The sequence below is a fragment of the Podarcis gaigeae genome (assembly GCF_964106915.1).
Source record: "Podarcis gaigeae genome assembly, chromosome: 17".
Taxonomy (NCBI): Eukaryota; Metazoa; Chordata; class Lepidosauria; order Squamata; family Lacertidae; genus Podarcis; species Podarcis gaigeae.
In genome coordinates, this window is record NC_139694.1 from 5,049,142 (window position 1) to 5,068,665 (window position 19,524).

The 19,524-nt window shown below is 44.7% G+C and overlaps 1 protein-coding gene across 2 annotated transcripts in view; it reads right to left on the minus strand.

Moving 5' to 3' along the window:
• CPLX1 (complexin 1) overlaps positions 1 to 19,524 on the minus strand; it is a 153,856-nt gene that overhangs the window by 38,152 nt on the left and 96,180 nt on the right. For both annotated transcript variants that reach the window (XM_083720011.1, XM_083720012.1), the window contains exon 3: positions 18,363 to 18,538. In XM_083720011.1, the coding sequence (XP_083576137.1) occupies positions 18,363 to 18,538 (176 nt within the window). The remainder of the gene's footprint in view (positions 1 to 18,362; positions 18,539 to 19,524) is intronic.

A 19,524-nucleotide genomic window follows, 5' to 3' on the forward strand; every position in this document is an offset into this window, starting at 1 on the left:
TTTCTAAATTTGCATCTGTACATATGAATCAGCAGATGCAAATTTTTATATAAATCTGGCAGCTGTGGCAAGGAGTGCGTCTGCCCAGTTTAGGCGGGTGAGCCAGCTGCATTTCTTCCTTGAAAAGGCAAATCGAGCTGGAGCAACGCATGCTCTGTGCACCACTGGCCTGCAGCCCTTCAGAAAGGAATGTGGGCCTCTGGTTGAATATATTTCCCTACCCCAGTATTCTACCTAATGGGAAGCCTCCGGGAGGATCCTCTGTGTTAGAGGCCTGTGAGGCAGTGGGAGAGGAATTAAAGTGCGCCACTGAGATGCACACACGGGAGACAGTGGGTAATTCTGTACATAAAGACCAGGGGTGGTATTCAGCTGTGCTTTACCTAGAGTAGACCTACTGAAGCTAAGAGGACTAAGTTAGCCGCTGTGCTGGTCCTGGGGGGGGGGGGGTTTACCGTGCGGAATGGTCTGAGTCCGGTCCTAGGTCGAGGGTGTGGAGGCTGTCCGTCAAGGGCAAAGCGGGGTCCAAGGCAAGGAGCCGGGTGTGGTCAGGAACTCTGGAAGAGCAGGAGAGGGTGCTGGCAGGAACAGGTTACCAACAACGTTGCTCCCGCAACCTGGGACTGGGGTGACTGGCCTTTATTTCCTCTGAGGCATAGGGCGGTCCCGGCCCACAGGTGACTCACCTCCTCCTGTGAGAACTTAGTTCCCTCTGCCTCTCTGCCCTGAGCCTCTGCAGCTCAGGAGAGGCTGGAAGGTTACTGGACCCAGAGGCAACCTCACCTTCCCCTGACAGGGCTGGGAGAGGAGCACCTGCAGGCAATAGGTCCTCAATCACCTCCGGAGCCAGAGCGGATTCAGCTGGTGTCTGCTCCTGAGGATCCGGCACAGGTGAGGGCCCTTCAGATTCAAGCCCCTGCCCCAGCTCAGCCGGCCCTGGAGGCGGGGACTCCTGTGCAGGCTGGGATTCCTCAGGTTCAGCCTCTGAATTGGATTCCCAGGCCTTGACAGCTGTGTTCATTCATTTCAGCGGGCTTACTGTAAGTAAAACCTACATGAATACTAACCCAGATGTCAAGAATACTTACAGAATGTTGCTGAGATTGCCAACTCAGGAATTGGTGCCACTGAGTTCAATGGGACTTCCCTGCTTTCAAGTGCGCTCAGTTTTAAAGCTCATCCATTAGTTCCATCATTCCATGGATCAGGCTATCAGAACTCATTTGAATTGTAGGTTTTGGAGTCAGAGAGGACAGGGATGATGGAAGGGGAAAATGGTATTTACTTTATTTTTGCTGCTCCAATATGTCTAGGGAAGTCAAAGAGCTTGACACTAATTAATAATATTTTGAATAGGACTAATATTTCCCTTCATTTCCATTTGAATTTTCCAGTTGAGAAGCTTTATGGTAAGTGACTGTAGCAATAATCAGTGATGTGCAGCAAGCCTTGATTTAAAATCTTTTCCCCCCAAAGACCTATCATATTAAGATTTTTTTTTAATTGTCTGATACTATATACTATGCAAACTCCATCCATGCTGACAGGCAGCAAAGAAGTTTAAAAAGGGTCTAGATATGCAGATATCTCAGGTTGTGGTGGTGGCGGCAGCTTTTAAGTAAGCAACCAGTTTGCCGAAGGAGGGGAAATTTCGCTTCTTCTTTCTCTGACCTGCCTTGCCAATTGCAGCCTGCATATGTTGTCCCTCAGAACTTAATGAAAACAGTAGAGGAGGCTCTACCTATTGGGAAATACTTTTCTGACAGACTGTGGGTGATGATCTGCCAAACTGCAAGCGGTAGCCTTCCTAGTGAAGAATGACTTTGCCCACCAAGGCTGACAATTGGTTCTTTCTGGACAAGAAGGGGTATAGCATAACTTCCCTTTCCAGCTGAGCCTTGCTTGAGCAACAAGGACTTCCTGAGCTCTGGTGTAGTCCTGTATCCTCACTTGTGCTTCGGTCCTGGGTTGTGGGCTGCTCCTGAGTGCTGGTTCATCCTTCAGTCCTGACTTGTAGCTTGCTCTTTGATGTGGCCTTCCCATAGGAGGCAGTGAGGGCCACCAACCTGTGTGGCCATGGAGACGAAGGCTCTTGTGGCTATGCACTACCTGTGGGCATTGCTCTCTCTATGAAAGCAGAGAGCAACTGAACAAAGGAACAAAGGAAACAGGAAACCAGTAACGTCACATCCGTCTCTAGTCTCCCGTGAGACTTCCAATAGCCTGGACTGTCTCTGGAATGTAAACAGAGTCCTGTGACTCCAAGCAGCTGCTCAGTGAGAAACAGAAACTAACGCTACCTCCACAATTGGAGGCATCAATGCTTCTGAATACCAGTTTTTGGAAACTACAGGAGGGGAGAATGATCTTGTGTTGGAATCCTGCTTGCTGGTTTCCCACAGGAATCTGGTTGGCTACTGCAAGAACAGGATGCTGGAATAGATGGGCGATTGGCCTAATCCAACAGGCTTCTCTTATGTTCTCGGCCTCCTGGTTTGATCTATAATCCTGGCTTGTTGTTTCAGCTTGCTCTATTGAAGTGATGGACACGAGGCAGGAGTTGATAATGCAGGTGAGCTGCGCACAGGTGAGCTGCAAGCAAGCTGCCGGCTAGCCTGTGGAGCCTCCTTTTATTGAGACAAATATGCAAACCAGGCAGATACATTTTGGGCTGTGACCTTTACACATCTTCCGGTCCCAAGATTGTGGGGTGGTACAAAGTTATTTTGGGACCTGTTTCCACCGCGTCATTTTCCCCTTGCACAGTGTATGACGAAGGAGACAAAAGGTCTCAGAGACAAAGGTTACAGACAGGACACCGCAGACTACTGAGACAGCAAAAGGTTAGACAGAGGCAACAATGTTCAGACAGCTGTGGCTTGTCGGAGGTGTGTGTGCCCAGCACCCCAAGGTCACACGTGCAGGCAGACTGTGGCTGCCTGCTGGTGGGGAGTGTGCTCCCTCCAGACCCCACTCCCCAGTCCGCGATCATCCCTACATCTATGACTTCAAGGCCCTAGTTCCTGGCTCACTCTCAGACTGTTGCCCAAAGCCCAGCCCAGCCCCAACACGATTCAGTTGACAGGACTTGGTCTTTAAGATGAGGTGGCACTCCATACAAACCACCATGGTTTCAATATTTGCACAGCAGACATTTTATACATCAAGCACTGAAAAGATCAAGAATGGGAGAGAGCTAATGTATTGTGAAAAGCTTTTATTCAAATGAGACCAGATGAGGAGATGCTACTCTGAAAAATGTGAGGAGATACTCTCTTGGAAAATCAGAAAAGGATTCTCACAAAGATGAAATTCAACAGAGATGAAAGCGAAGTTCTGCATTCAGGAACAAAAAGACAAAGGCACAAGTGTAGGATGGGGGGACTTGGCTTGGCAGCAGTAATGTAAAAAGGAGTCAACTGGGTGTCTTAGTTGATCACAAGCTGAACATGAGCCAGCAGTGTGATGCAGCTGCTAAAATAAGCTAATGCTGTCTTAGGCTGCATTAACAGAAGCGCACTGTCTAAATCAAAAGAAGGACTATTTCCACTGTATTCTGCCTAGAGCATCCAGAGTACTGTGTCAAGTGTTTGCCAGCACATTTCAAGAACACTAACAAACTGGAGGATGTGTAGAAGAAGGTGACCAGAACGGTGCAAAGTCTAGAAACCATATTCCATGAGAAATAGTTGAAAGAGCTGGTTATGTTTAGCCTGGGGAAGAGAAGACTATGTTCTAGAGGGTAGGGTCAAAGTTAGAAATCTCCCCAAAATGGCTTCTCTTTGGTTTGCACTAGATCCAACATAACAATATGGGAAAAAAATAGTATCATTTATATTCCACAGTTAAACTCAGATGCTCGGTTATGATGCCTATTTAGCAAAAATAGAGCCACTAACAAACAATGTGGCCATTTGCCAGGCATTCTTTAGCTGCAGGTTGGACTAGGTGACCCTTGGGGTCCCTTCCAGCCCTACGATTCTATGGTTCTAAGAGAGAAGTTTCAGTGTGCTCAACAGAATCCCAAGGTTTACAAAAACCAAGGGGGCAACCACCCCTACAATTCAATGAAGATCACAGAATGCTGAATGGCAGAGAAATGGAAAACCAAGGGAGTGCCTTTCTGACTGGAATACTGCACAGAGTACTTCACACTGCAGCAATTAGTTGCTGCTCCCACCTGTTACCAATACAGTGGTACCTCGGATTACAGACACTTCAGGTTACAGACTCTGCTAACCCAGAAATAGTACCTCGGGTTAAGAACTTTGCTTCAGGATGAGAACAGAAATTGGGCGGCAGCGGCGCGGTGGCAGCAGGAGGCCCCATTAGCTAAAGTGGTACCTCAAGTTAAGAATAGACCTCCAGAACCCGAGGTACCACTGTATTTTTGTTTTAGGTTTCTTTTTACAACTACTACTACTAACCAACATTGTTATGGGAGCCATTATCTCAGTAGACTGTCCCTTCACATGCATAAGCGTGTTCTTGATTGTTTGGCCACACTAGAATGTGACAGAGACTGAACTCAGAAACTGGACTTTTGTTTTCCTGAGTACTGAAGCCCAGGCAGTAAGCTTTTATTATTATGAAGATTTTATTAATATGTCAATTCTTAGTGAATAATGGCCCACATTTCTGCTCAGATTTTCAATACTTATTCAGCAACTTCCCTCACTTGAGAATACAGATGACCCCCTTCCTCAATGGCTCATTTTTTACTTATAAACACCAGACCTCCTCTCCATCCACATCCTTGAGTGTATGGCTCCATATGAGCTTGCTCTGGTCATGATCTTGGAGCAAGTTATCCTCAGCAGCACACATCACTACACCAGGATTTAATGGAAGCTACTAAATCGGTGGGGGCCCCAGTTGCTTTTCTGTAGATGGGTGAGGATGGAAGAAGTTCCACTATCTATGGTCTACGAGTATATATGGAAAAGCTCTTTACTAATGGATCCCATCACAGCCTGAGCTCAAATGAATATGCCCTCCAAAATTCTCGTCTGAAAATGATGGTGGTATATATATATATATATATATATGCAAATATATATATACGAAAGCATATATATATATATATATATATGCAAATAATCTCTGACATCAGCATTTGGTGTCAGATTTTCCACTAGTGGTCAGTAGTGGTTCATGACAGGTAGCGGTCAATATTGGATAGCTGGCATACAACCAGTAGCAGATGCCCACTTGATCTCTAGTTGGTCACTTTGCTGCTGCTTACAGGGGCATAGCACAAGCAAAGAAAGGCTGTGAGGAAGTTGTCGTGGTGCAAATGCACCGGCAGTTCTCTGCTGGTGCATTTGCACTGCGCTGACCAAGCCACCACCTTCCTGCTCTCCTTCTACCTACCGGTAAGCAGCAGCCATGAGACCAACTTGAGGTCAGGTCAGGACAACAGCCACACCCAACCCCACCATGTTTTCTGCTCCTACATACAGCAGGCATCAGCGGTTGACTGTTCTCAAGAGATGGCTTGCTAATAGTACATAGCACATTTTCTGTTAACTTCGTCCATCCATCGATACACTCAGATTTCAACCAATTAATGTAAAATATTGAGATTAGATTTTGAGATCAGCATCCAAACTGTGACAGTGGCGAGGGTGGGGAGTTGCTAAATCCTTCAAAGTGATTTTATTTCAGCTCCCATCTAATTGAAGCCATCTGGCCATGACGAAATGTCACTGCACAGTCCTGCACCATCACACAGGAAGCGGAGATGGACCGAGTTGCTTTTTTTACTGCTGGATCACTAGCTCATCACTTGGTATAAATCTAAAGTAACCTTGCTTTGTCCTTTACCAGCTCTGTGTGTTTCCTGGAGCAAAGCAGCTGACTGCAGACTGGGTTCCCCCGCCCCCAACCTGCCATGAGTATTATGTCATTATGTCATTCACACTATGCAAAATAGCCATTTCCCCACATTGTTACTTTCTCTCCCCCCCCCACCAAAAGACAAGAAATATGACAGATCTAAACAACACAGTGAAGCTTATATAACCTAATGAATGGAATCTGTGGCTGGCAGACTTTCCTTTTAGGCAAACCCATCAAACGAAGCGAAATTAGATTGATCAGCAACAGTGCACACCTTTGGGGCATGGCACCACAGGAAGCCAGAAACAGGAGCACTGATGTTCCGACAAGGCGCTACTTAGAATCTGAGGGTCAAATAGGTAAAGGTAAAAAGGTACCCCTGCCCGTAGGGGCCAGTCGTGTCTGACTCTAGGGTTGTGCACTCATCTCACTTAAGAGGCCGGGAGCCAGCGCTGTCTGAAGACACTTCCGGGTCACGTGGCTAGCGTGACGAAGCTGCTCTGGCGAGCCGGCACCAGCGCAGCACACAGAAATGCCTTCCCACTATAAAGCGGTTCCTATTTATCTACTTGCACTTAGGGGTGCTTTCGAACTGCTAGGTGGGCAGGAGCTGGGACCGAAAGATGGGAGCTCACCCCGCCGCGGGGATTCGGACCGCCGACCATGTGATCGGCAAGTCCTAGGCACTGAGGTTTTACCCACAGCGCCACCCGCGTCCCAAATGAATGTGGTTAAATTGACAGCTTTTATTTTGGAGTCAGGGGTGGGGAGTAGGAAGGGCTCCTCTAAGCCGTCTAGTCTACACACCCTCCCTCGTTTGAGACAGAAAAATCCAGAGCTAATTGCCTTCAGATATGCACTCGTTGTCCTACAGCCTGAAGTGGGGCAGCCCCAGAAGAAATTTGACCACTGAATTCTGCTTATCAGACCAAGTGCTATGATCTCTTTTGCTTTCATAGGGCACTACTAGGAATGGGATACACCAAGGCACTGTGGGAGGATAAACCGAATGAGCAACTCTGGCAACAAGAATGCAGCAGATATATTGTTGAGGTGCCGAAGTATTTTATCAAAATACTTATTAGACTGAATTGGATATGTTCCAGTTTTGAAGCCTAGGTTGCAAAGATAGATTTCGATGGTGTAGAAATGTGTGTGCCTGTGAGTATTAAAATACGTTTTAATACCCGCAACTTGCTCAGTGCCATTTTTCAGTCTGATGTCTGCTTCTTTCATTCTTTTAAATGATTGCAGGGGGTGGGGGAAGGGACTGACCAAAGTCATGGGGAAAGGGAGGCATTTATGACACTGCTGAAAATATGGGGGGGGGGGGACGACCCAGAGGGGTTTCTGAATGAGTTCAAAAGTTTGCAGCATCTTATTCAAAATAATAGTGTAAAGGGACAGAGCAACAGGAGGTCACCCCATCACGAGGATTCAAACCGCCAACCTTCTGATCGTAGGCTCTGTGGTTTAACCCACAGCGCCACCCGCGTCCCTGTCCTTGAATAGAGCCATGAAATGTGATGCTGTGGGTTAAACCACAGAGCCTAGGACTTGCTGATCAGAAGGTTGGCGGTTCGAATTCCCGCGACGGGGTGAGCTCCCGTTACTTGGTCCCTGCTCCTGTCAACCTAGCAGTTCGAAAGCATGTCAAAGTTCAAGTAGATAAATAGGTACCACTCCGGCAGGAAGGTTAACGGCGTTTCTGTGCGCTGCTCTGGTTCGCCAGAAGCAGCTTAGTCCTGCTGGCCATGTGACCCGGAAGCTGTACACCGGCTCCCTCGGCCAATAAAGTGAGATGAGCACCGCAACCCCAGAGTTGGTCACGACTGGACTTAACGGTCAGGGGTCCCTTTACCTTTTTAAGGCGTCTTAATTCATACAATGACTTTTGCAAACCTTTCCTATAAGATAGCAGATATTTACCCTTGCTTGTTTCAATGAAAGCTCATCAGTTAATTCACTTGCACAGGCATCCCATTCATGGCCAGTGCCATCTCTGATATATTCAAAGGTCAACAGCAGCCCCCTATATTTCATATCTATTGCATATAATGGATTATTAAACAGTCTTTCCCATTTCACGCAGGATTCTGAGGACAAGCAACTGACACTTATTAGGACGTAAATGAAATGTCCAAATGCCTCAAACAGCACAATTCATTTTGACTAGTGTAGATTTACAAGAAGAGCCAATTTGTAATGTCTACCCAATCAGGTATTTATTATGTCAGCGGGCAAAAAGCTAAACTAAGCCAGCTGTGGTCCTCCTGAATAATTTCAGATGAAATGACTTTCTCGGGGGGGGGGGGAGATCTGTTTGCTTCCCAGCTACAGCATCTAATACTAATAGTACAGGGTTGCCATATTTCAAAAAGTGAAAATCTGGACGGAAAAGTTGCTCAGCTTTCTTTGGGGGGGGGGGCAAAGTTGCTGCTGGTTTTTGTTAGCTGAAATATGCAATGCTGTTGAGAATCACAAGAATGGTTCCAAACCATTCTCAAAATTCTCCTCTACATATATTGACATTAAATATTCCCTGGATTTCCTCTGAATAGTCAAATATTTGCCGAATGGTCTTTGAATATTCAGTATTGGTATTCTACATCCAATGAAACTGATTTCCATCTTTGATATTTCAATTCTCATTTGATAATTGATACATTAGTATTTACTGATAGTATTTCATAGCAAACAAACTATACTATTTAGTATTTGGCAATATTTGCTGAATGTCATGTAATGGTCCTTAGGATTTGATAGAAGTATTTAGGATTTAATAGAAGACATGCAATTACATTTATTTAGTACAGTCATACCTCATGTTACGTTTGCTTCAGTTTGAGCATTTTCAGGTTGCGTCCTGTGGCGACCCAGAAGTACCGGAAATGGTTACTTCCCGGTTTTGCCACTCGCGCATGCGCTGATGCGCAAAATGATGTCATGTGCATGCGCAGAAGCAGCGAATTGCGACCCACACATGCGCAGACGCGGGTTGCATTCCTTCCAGGTTGTGAACGCGCCTCTGGAACAGATCCCGTTCGCAACCAGAGGTACCACTGTATCTGACAACTGGCAACTTATGAGACTTCACGTTTGACACCTTCCAATGTCAAAATCATCAAGAGATATCAACAAGAGTATAGCACTCAATTTCTGAGGTAAAATTTTAAATCTCAGGTATGAAATTTGAATGGCGACAAGTCACATGGAGACAAATTTCACCCACCCGCAATAAATGGTGGTTTGCTCAAGTTAATAGTCATATCTACAAGTCTCAAACTACCAAAATGCTATGGATCATGACAGAAGTAAACTATCCTGTATACCAACGATTCCCAAACTCCACCACCCCACGGGACACTTGAAAATTGTTGAGTATCTTGGTGGATCATTTGGTGGGTTTTTTTTTTTATGCCTGTTGTATCAATTGTGATGCACTGTGCTAGATGCTGTGTGATTTTAATTGTATTTTATTGCTTTTTTTATTTCTTACATTGCACTGCATTCTATAACAGTTTGAATTCCACAGAATTAAAATTGTAATGTTCTTCACAGGCATGCTGTGGAGCACTTGAATGAAGCTTGCGGATCACTGGTGGTCTAGTGGCTCACAGTTTGGAAAGTCCTGCTGTGTGCACTTAATTGAGTGTATTTTCCATTGAATTAAATGGGGAGTGTCTGTGAGTAGACATGTAGAGGACTGCACTGGGGGGCTGACTGACCTCAATTTCTTCAGCAAGCTCTAATATAATGATTACCATATTTTTTGCTCTATAAGACTCACTTTTTCCCTCCTAAAAAGTAAGGGGAAATGTGTGTGCGTCCTATGGAGCGAATGCAGGCTGTGCAGCTATCCCAGAAGCCAGAACAGCAAGAGGGATCACTGTGCAGCGATCTCTCTTGCTATTCTGGCTTCTGGGATTCAGAATATTTTTTTTGTTTTCCTCCTCCAAAAACTAGGTGCTTCTTGTGGTCTGGTGCGTCTTATAGAGCGAAAAATACGGTAACTGGTGTGGGTCTGCTGTCAAGACTGCTGACAATGACAGTGGAGAGGAGCCACAATTCCATAGTAGAGCTTCTGCTGTGCATTCAAGCTCCTTGGTTCAATTCCAGGCATTTCTCAGAATGCCAGAAAACCCTGGAAAGTTGATGCCAGTCTCTGCAGACAATATTGAGCTAGTTGCATCCGTGTTCTGACTCAGGTAAGGCAGCTTCCTAGGTTCCTAATTGCTCATATATTCCCAGATCTCAGGTGAGATCCTGCCTCACTGGAACATGGAAGTACAGTGGTACCTCAGATTAAGTACTTAATTCGTTCTGGAGGTCCGTTCTGGAGCTCTAACTGTTATAATAATAATAATAATTTATTATTTATACCCCGCCCATCTGGCTGAGTTTCCCCAGCCACTCTGTGCGGCTCCCAATCAAGTATTAAAAACAGTACAGCGTTAAATATTAAAAACGTCCCTGAACAGGGCTGCCTTCAGATGTCTTGTGAGTGTCAGGTAGTTGTTTACCTCTTTGACATCTGATGGGAGGGCGTTCCACAGGGCGGGCGCCACTACCGAGAAGGCCCTCTGTCTGGTTCCCTGTAGCCTCACTTCTCGCAATGAGGGAACCGCCAGAAGGCCCTCGGCGCTGGATCTCAGTGTCCAGGCTGAACAATGGGGGTGGAGACTCTCCTTCAGGTATAACCTGAAGCACCACTTTAGCTAATGGGGCCTCCTGCGGCTGCCATGCCGCCGGAGCCCGATTTCTGTTCTCATACTGAAGCAAAGTTCTTAACCCGAGGTAATATTTCTGGGTTAGCGGAGTCTGTAACCTGAAGCGTCTGAAACCCGAGGTACCACTGCATTAAACTATGATGACCTTCATTCTACCTCAGGAACAGTGTAAAGATAAAGGTACCCCTGACCATTAGGTCCAGTCGTGGCCGACTCTGGGGTTGCGACGCTCATCTTGCTCTATAGGCCGAGGGAGCCGGCGTTTGTCTGCAGACAGCTTCTGGGTCATGTGGCCAGCATGACTAAGCCGCTTCTGGTGAACCAGAGCAGCGCATGGAAATGCCGTTTACCTTCCCGCTGGAGGGGTACCTATTTATCTACTTGCACTTGACATGCTTTCGAACTGCTAGGTGGGTAAGAGCTGGGACCGAACAACAGGAACTCACCCCGTCACGGGGATTCAAACCACCGACCTTCTGATCGGCAAGCCCTAGGCTATGTGGTTTAACCCACAGTGCTCCCTGCATCCCTGGAAAATTGATGCCAGTCTCTGCAGACAATATTGAGCTAGATGGATCAGTGTTCTGACTCAGGGTAAGGCAGTTTCCTATGTTCCTAATTGCTCATATATTCCTAAATCTCAGGTGAGATCATGCCTCACTGCAACATGGAAGTATTAGGGAACATGGAAGTTCAGGGAAGTTTTTAACGTGTGATATTTTACTGTATTTTTGGTTTCTATGGAAGCCGCCCAGAGTGGTTGGGGAGGCCCAGCCAGATGGGCGGGGTATAAATAATAAATTATTATTATTATTATTATTATTATTATTATTATTATTATTAAACTATGATGACCTTCATTCCACCTCAAGAACAGTGTATCTGTGCATTAAGAAAAAAAATCAACCTGCTTCTGTGTTGTTCTGAGCTGTCTCTGCTTTGATTTGTGTTTCTGGTTCCAGGATGTTCTTACAAAGCAAAGCTCTTTGTTCTCCCCATTCACTATAATGGGGGATCTAAAAATGCCTGTCACAAGAACATCCTTGTGGAATTCCCACCAATGCACATAGGCTCTGTGACAGGGCATGTAGGAATTTCTCGACAGAGTGGTCAGTGAAGAAAAGGGTCCCTGGAATATCTGAATTGGAGAAGAAGGTGTTTTTAAATTTAATGTAAACCTGGCTGTCCCTCCGATAAAATGGGAAGCCTTGAGTGACAGTGGCTATACCAGGGCTATCAATCTTTGCTCAGCTCAAGCAAGGACCTTTTCAGCAACACAGCACAGCCACTCAAATAAAACCTCAAAAGAAGCTGCAAATAGGGATTGACAAATGTGTCATTTTTGGTTTCTCCCAATTCCTCCTTTTCCCAGTCTTCAGTTCTCCACATTTCCACATCAGTTTGTGTTTGGTTTGGTTTTTTTAAAGTCCTCATGAAAATTCACCAGCACTTTATTGCTAATTTCTTATAATATGCTCATTTTCATGCAATTTTGCCCAATATACACCATTTTGCAAAGCAACTTCCTCTAATAGAATACATTTTGAATGTTGTTTTCTATAATGCTTTCCCTCTATTTGATATGTGCACTTCAACCAAGTATATATTTGTACACATTACTTGGTTGGAGATCTGCATTGCAAAATTTGGAGAAATGTGAATTTTCGAAGGATGCTTGTGTTTCGATTCACATATTGTTCCGGAAAAAGCACCTTAGCGAAGCTTGTCTTTAAAAGTGAACTGAATCAAATTTATCCTCCACTGCTAGCTGCAAGGACACAGAAAGGTTTGACTCATTGGGGTTTTCACTGTTCTGTTCTGTTCTGCTCTGCTCAGTTAGATGTAGCTTAGAAATTTCGTTCTAATCTCTCGTGAATTTTTCCCTTTGCTTTTTTGTACTCTTTGCAAATAGGAGCTTTGTTTAGGTAGAATAAGAACCAAACAGAACTAGACGTTCTGGAAGAGCTGGGATTTGCTAAGGAAGCATGAGGGACCAAGCTGCCCAGATCTCATTAGGAGTCAAGAGGAGGCTTTGATACATATATTGATTTGACACTTTGCTGAGTTTTAGTCTTTAAGGGAATTAGGTACCCACAGCTCCCTGGATTTCAAAGGGAAATCTTCATCCCTAGTTTCAAGCAATTTAGAAGGCTGTTCTGCTTCCATGTACCTGGTATGACCTTCAGGCATCCTTCAAATGCCACCTAGTTTGTGTCAATGTCACTTTCCACTGGGTCAGTGTTGGTGCTGACCTTTAAAGCCCTAAACAGCTTCACCCCTGTATACCTAAAGGTGTGTCTCCACCCCATCATTCAGCCTGAGCACTGAGATCAAGCACTGAGGGCCTTCTGGTGGTTCCTTCACTGTGAGAAGTGAAGCTACAGGGAACCAGGCAGAGGGACTTCTCAGTGGTGGTGCCCACCCTGTGGAACACCCTTCCATCAGAAGTCAAGGAAATAAACAACTATTTGACTTTTAGAAGACATCTGAAGGCAGCCCTGTTTAGGGAAGTTTTTAATGATTGATATTTTATCACTTTACTATTAATAATAAAAATATTCTGTTGGGAGCTACCCAGAGTGGCTGGAGAAACCCAACCAGATAGGCAGGGTATAAATAAATTACTACTACTACTACTACTACCGTATTTTTCAGTGTATAACACACACACACCCCGTGTGTAACACGACCCCTATTTTGGGGAACTTAAAATATAAAGAAACACCCCATATGCAATATCCATGTGTAAAACAACCCCCAATTTTAAATCTGAAAAAAATAGGGGGGAAATATAGTCTTATACATGGAAAAATAGGGTACTTGGTTGGCCTTGGCCAAAATCCCAATAAACCCAGTGGGAAAGAACATTGATGTGAATTGCATTAAATGGAATCACTTAGTATTCCCCCACCACTCCCAGGCTCCGGTGATTGCCCCTCTTCCAAAAAAATAAAATAAAATAAAAATAAAGGTCATCAAAGTGACCAAATCCATTTCAGTACCAAGCATAAGCCTCAAATCAGACTGGGTCTAAACTATCCACTTCCTCCAGGTGTGCTGGGCCCAGGGGTTAACCCGAGCTACGCAGTCCAGGTCCGGTCCCGAATCCAAGGATTCCGCCAGAAGTCAGCCCAACAGGGCCAAGGCAGGAAATCAGGCTAGGTCAGGCACAGGGTTTAAAGCAGATTCCAACAAGCAGCAATGTTGCTCCCGCAACCTGGGGCAGGGTCTGGTAGCCTTTCATCTTTGTCGGGGTAACAGCTGGTCCTGATCCCCCAGTGACTCACCTCCCTCTCCGAAGGTGAGCACTCCTCCTGCGAGTACTCAGGTCTCTCCTTCTCTCAGACCTGAGTCTCTGCAGCTCGGGAGATGTTGGTGGGTTACTAGATCCAGAGGCTGCCTCAGCCTCTCCTGACCCAACTGGTAGTAGAGCAGCTGTACGTGATTGCCCAGCAGAGGGCAACGAGGTCATCCCCGCATCTGGAGCCAAGGCAGGCTCAGGACTTGACTTGGCCCAGCTGGTGCTTGTTGCAGGGGAACTTGTGCAGACTGGGGCTCTTCAGAATCAGGCCCCGGACTCGGTTCAGATGCCGCCTGAGGCAGAGGATCCGGTGTGGACTGAGACTCCTCTGGTTCCGAGTCCGAGCCCGAGTCCCACCAGGCATCACACCAGGCATGCCTGAAGCTGGAATATTCTCCCCAGCTGGTGCCCACAGTATGGCTTTTCAGGCAACAGGTGAAGAGTTTTTTGATCTCCCAGGCCTTTTGATAATAATGTGTACCTCTATTTAAGTGCATTTAGATCTCTTCACCTGTTTCCTGAAAAGCTATACTGTGGGCACCAGCTGGGGAGAACATTCCAGCTTCAGGCATGCCTGGTGTGATCGCTGATCGCCGAAGAATTGATGCTTTTGAATTATGGTGCTGGAGGAGACTCTTGAGAGTCCCATGGACTGCAAGAAGATCAAACCTATCCATTCTTGAAGAAATCAGCCCTGAATGCTCACTGGAAGGACAGATCATGAAGCTGAGGCTCCAATACTTTAGCCACCTCATGAGAAGAGAAGACTCCCTGGAAAAGACCCTGATGTTGGGAAAGATGGAGGGCACAAGGAGAAGGGAACGACAGAGGACGAGATGGTGGGACAGTGTTCTCGAAGCTACCAGGATGAGTTTGACCAAACTGCGGGAGGCAGTGGAAGACAGGAGTGCTCTGGTCCATGGGGTCACGAAGAGGCGGACACGACTAAACGACAACAAGATCTTATCAGTATGGAGTGCCGCCCACTCCCAGCAGTGGCCATCTGAATAAGCTTCTATAGCACAGAAGGGCTGAATAGTGAATCCTGATTAAGAGTTTATTCATATATCCTGTTCATTTGCATGATGATTACACTGTTACCACACATAACAGTCTGGCCATTTTAACTCATTGCAGAAGAAGCCCAGAAGCTGTTAAACAGACTATTGGTTGGGTGATGTTGTTTTAATCAATTTTATTAAATGTTTTCAACCTAATATACAATAAGATTCAAACTAAACTAAAAAGAATAACGCAGAACTATATATCAAACAGAAAAAAGCTAAAGAGAAAAAGAAAGGAAGGTACATTAATAATAATCCTCATATGATCCTCATAAAACACAAAATTATAAATATATCTATGTAGCCCTCAGTCACAGTTTTGTCTTAGAGAGTTGAATTCTCCCACCTCCCTGTACATATCTTCATTTATCACCAATATATGTAAAGATACACACCTAGTTAATACTACTAACCACCAAAAAACAAAGATCACATGAGAAACCCAATCCAAAAGAAAAATAAAAAAGAGAAGAAAGTTAGAGAAAGAAGAACTATTGGTTGGTTGATCAAAGTCGTTGTATGCGAAGTACTGCACCATGAACACTAATTTTTTAATCAAAATACATAACATTCAAAGGAGGTGAGCCCCCAGTTTATTACACAGATTACCAACAGTTTCAAATAATAATAAAGCCAACACAACAAAGAGGATGATTCAATATTTCAAGAGAATAATCTAATACAGAACAAGTACAGAACAAAATAAAAAACAACAGGCCAAAATAATAAAAAAATTAAAAAACTAAGTCACATGTCAGGTTCTAATCTTAAAGGTAAAGGTAAAGGGACCCCTGACCATTAGGTCCAGTTGTGACCGACTCTGGGGTTGCAGCGCTCATCTCGCTTTATTGGCTGAGGGAGCCAGTGTACAGCTTCCGGGTCATGTGGCCAGCATGACTAAGCTGCTTCTGGCGGACCAGAGCAGCACACGGAAACACCATTTACCTTCCCGGCGGAGCGGTACCTATTTATCTACTTGCACTTTGACGTGCTTTCGAACTGCTAGGTGGGCGGGAGCAGGGACCGAGCAACGGGAGCTCACCCCGTTGCGGGGATTCGAACCGCCAACCTTCTGATTGGCAAGTCCTAGGCTCTGTGGTTTAACCCACAGCGCCACCCGTGTCCCTGTAGGTTCTAATCTTATTGCACTCCAAAGGACCATAGCACTGTATACCATCCAGAGGGGCTGTCTGTAAAAGGGAAACATTGAAGACTGGCAATGATAGTCTTCTCCATCCCCCCAGCTGTTCCAGGTGCTAATACTGGTCTTACTGCACTCCAGGGGACTGGGGGTCACAGCAGCTTGGTTTAGGATTGGTGACCCAAGCCAGGTGCCGAACCGAAGTGTATTAGGCATTCCTATCACTTGCTCTGAGATGGTGCTAAAAATATAATAATAATAATGAAAAGGGCACTGTTGAAAGAGAATTGCTAAGCATATGAGCTGTTTGATATTTGTTTTGCTCTGGGGGGTACGGTCCGCAATTATCCTCTGATTCTTTTAAAATGAATTTATGGTAACTAGATTAAAATGCAGGCAATATCCAATATTGCAAATGAAAGGTGTTTATTACAGTACAGAACATTGCCGTTTGTTTATTTATTTATGCAGCTAAATATCCATAATGATCCGAAATAGCAATATAAGCATTTGAAATAAGTTTGGGGGGCACTTTGCGTGCCTCCCTCCTTCAAAACAAAACAAAAACCCTCTATATTTAAAATTACCAATAGCGTTTAATAGTCGTATAAGTTAAGACACGTTATTTATGAAACCCATTAATCCTTGGTGCTAGTTGAAATTCACATCGTTGGGGAGTTATCAATAATTAAAAGGGAAGATGTCATTAAAGTCTGCTGGAGAGGACACGGCAGTCACCTGGGATGTAAACTTTATCTTCAGAATTACAGAACATGATTAATGGGGAGGGAAAAGTATTATCTCTGTTTGAGGCCCCTGACCTTCAGAGAAGCCCAGAATATTCTTCTGCCTGCAGACAGCTATGGCAGTGGCGGGAAATCTCAGATGCGGAATGTACTACATTACCCAGCAGGAAAAGAACATCTTCGAACCTGAATTTCACATAACAAGTTTTTTTCTCTTTTGAGCCAGTTTTTGGGGGGCTTTCAGCGATATCGGCCTACCCCACTCCCCCTTCCAGCAATATGTTTGTAAAATATAGCCAGATAGAATGATGTTCCCTCTCCTACCCTACACATGTGCTGTTTTGGGGATTCTCCTAACCTCTCAAACCTGATTTGTGGCTCAGGGGAAGGACAGAGCAAAAGTTGGACTCATCACACAGCCTCCTTCAAGCACAACTTTTAAGTTGAATCCAGCCCGCTGAAACTAGGGAATTTTGCTAAAATGCCCCCAAACCTGTTTTGTTCTGATTCCTCTCCAGTCTCCCATGTGATTCAGGTAGTGAAGTAGTTATTGATGTATTACAACATCAAAAACTTCAGACTGGGCAGGTGCCTTTCATCCAGAAGGAGGGAGACCTACATTGGGTGAGTGTGTGCGTGGTCACTACAGAGAAGTCCCTGTTCTGGGTCCATACAAAATAGCTCTATCTTAACTTTCAGTCAACAGGAGCCCTGTGCTGTACGCAGTGAATTATGCATTATGTAGCACACAATTACAAAATTAGTAAACCTACAGCAATCTACAGTTTGCTGTACTGTAACCTCTGGTGATTCTATGTATTGGAACTTAATTTTTTCTCCAGATGCTACATAGCTGGCATGAATGAGACTAAAAGTGAAATTAGAGATATGTGGTGATAACTGGAGTCTTGGGAATTCTGGAATGCCTGCTAAAATATTTTTTTAATACCTGCAATATATTTGGATATGCGTATGTGGTACAAAGCTTCCCTCTTCAAAGACCTTCCACACATTAGAAGTACAACTCAGAAAGCTGACACTCCCTAGAAAACCATATCAAAAGCAAACAACGATAAATAAATCATACACCCATCAAAGAGGCTCTAAGTAGAGCTTTGAATCCAGAAAAGGATGGAGGGAGGAAATGAGAAATAGCATTTTGGGCCTTCTCACACAAGGCTTTTGGTGATTTCCACCCCAAAATCGGTTTATATTGAGAATGCAAAACATACATTAGCCAAAATGCTCATATGAATTTAAAATGTGTCTTTCACACATAAAGAACCCCACATTCAAATAATTAGCGAGAGAGACACTCCAAGCAACTGAAACCATGTGAATCCCGTTTTTGGCCAAAAAATTACAATCCAGCCACCGTGATTGGAATGCCTTGGTGAAATATTTCACTGTTATTAAAACCTTCTGCAACTTCCAATTGGCTGCAGGAGCTTCCTGCAGCCAATCAGAAGCTGCGCTTCGGTTTCTGAATGTTTGCTTATGCCCCAGCTGGACTCTGATCAGTCTGATGGTGCGTCTTACCTTATCCCGAATCCCTTGCCTCACATTTTCCCTTTCAGCCTCCATCTTGGCATATTTAGCTTTCCTCTCTTCTTCCTGCTGCCGAAGGGCTTCCTGTCGTTCTTCCTCCTTCTTGGCAGCATCAGGATCCTTCTCTTCTTCTCCACCCAGCATCTTCCCCATATCTTTGGTAGCCCCTAAGGAAAAAGTGTGACGAAAAGGCAATGTGAGGAGGAACCGAGACACTAAGAAGAACCTTTGTGGGTGAGTACAATGTTGCCCTTGTGCATGAGGAGCTGAATCCAGTTACTTTATTTTTAAAAAAGGAGTCCCTTTACAAAGAAGGAGCTTGGATTCAGAGAAGCCTTTTGAAAACAGAAGGAGACAGAATAAGGTAAAAGTTGCTGATTTCCCCCACATGGACCCTCCTGCCAATCAACAGGTAACTTTATTTCCAACGCATGACAGTTTTGCACATGCCCATTTCTAAATCTGTTCTACCTTTCATCCACATCAATCTGTGATTTATTTATTTTAAAAATGCATTGCATATGTTTTGTTCAGCATTTCTGTATACTTTTAATGCATTTTTGGTGCCTTTTACCCTAAAATGCACATTTTATATGCATTTTGCTGTCTTCTACAGCAGGGATGTCCAACAGGTCAATGTGATCTACTGGTAGATCCCTGTGAGGTTTTGGTAGATCGTGGGTTGATCTCTGGCTACCTTACCTCAGTGTCCTTGAAAATGACTCCTGCCCCACCCCTAACCCCGCCCTCCATTGTTCTCTGATCAGTGGAAGGGAAAACTGAGCTTTCTCTTTGTGGCTGTTTTCATTCAAAGCGTTATTACTGTGAGTGACTTTTTCCCTTTGACCCTTGCCTTTAACCCCCCCCCCCCAAAAAAATTGAATTTTCCTGCTAAGAAAGTATTTGTATAAAACGGGGCTTTCCTCCTCCGTAAAAAAGGCTCAACAACTCTGACCTGAACCCCTCCCAAAAATGGGACTTTACTCCTCCCTAAAAAAAACTCAACAACTTTGACCTGAACCCAAAAAAACCTGGGGTAGATCATTGCCAGATTTTAATACTGAAAGTAGATTGCTGTCTCTCGGGAGTTGGCCACCCCTGTTCTAAAGCATTGAAAAATTCAGAGAAGGGTGAAAACTGAATAAGAGCTGCT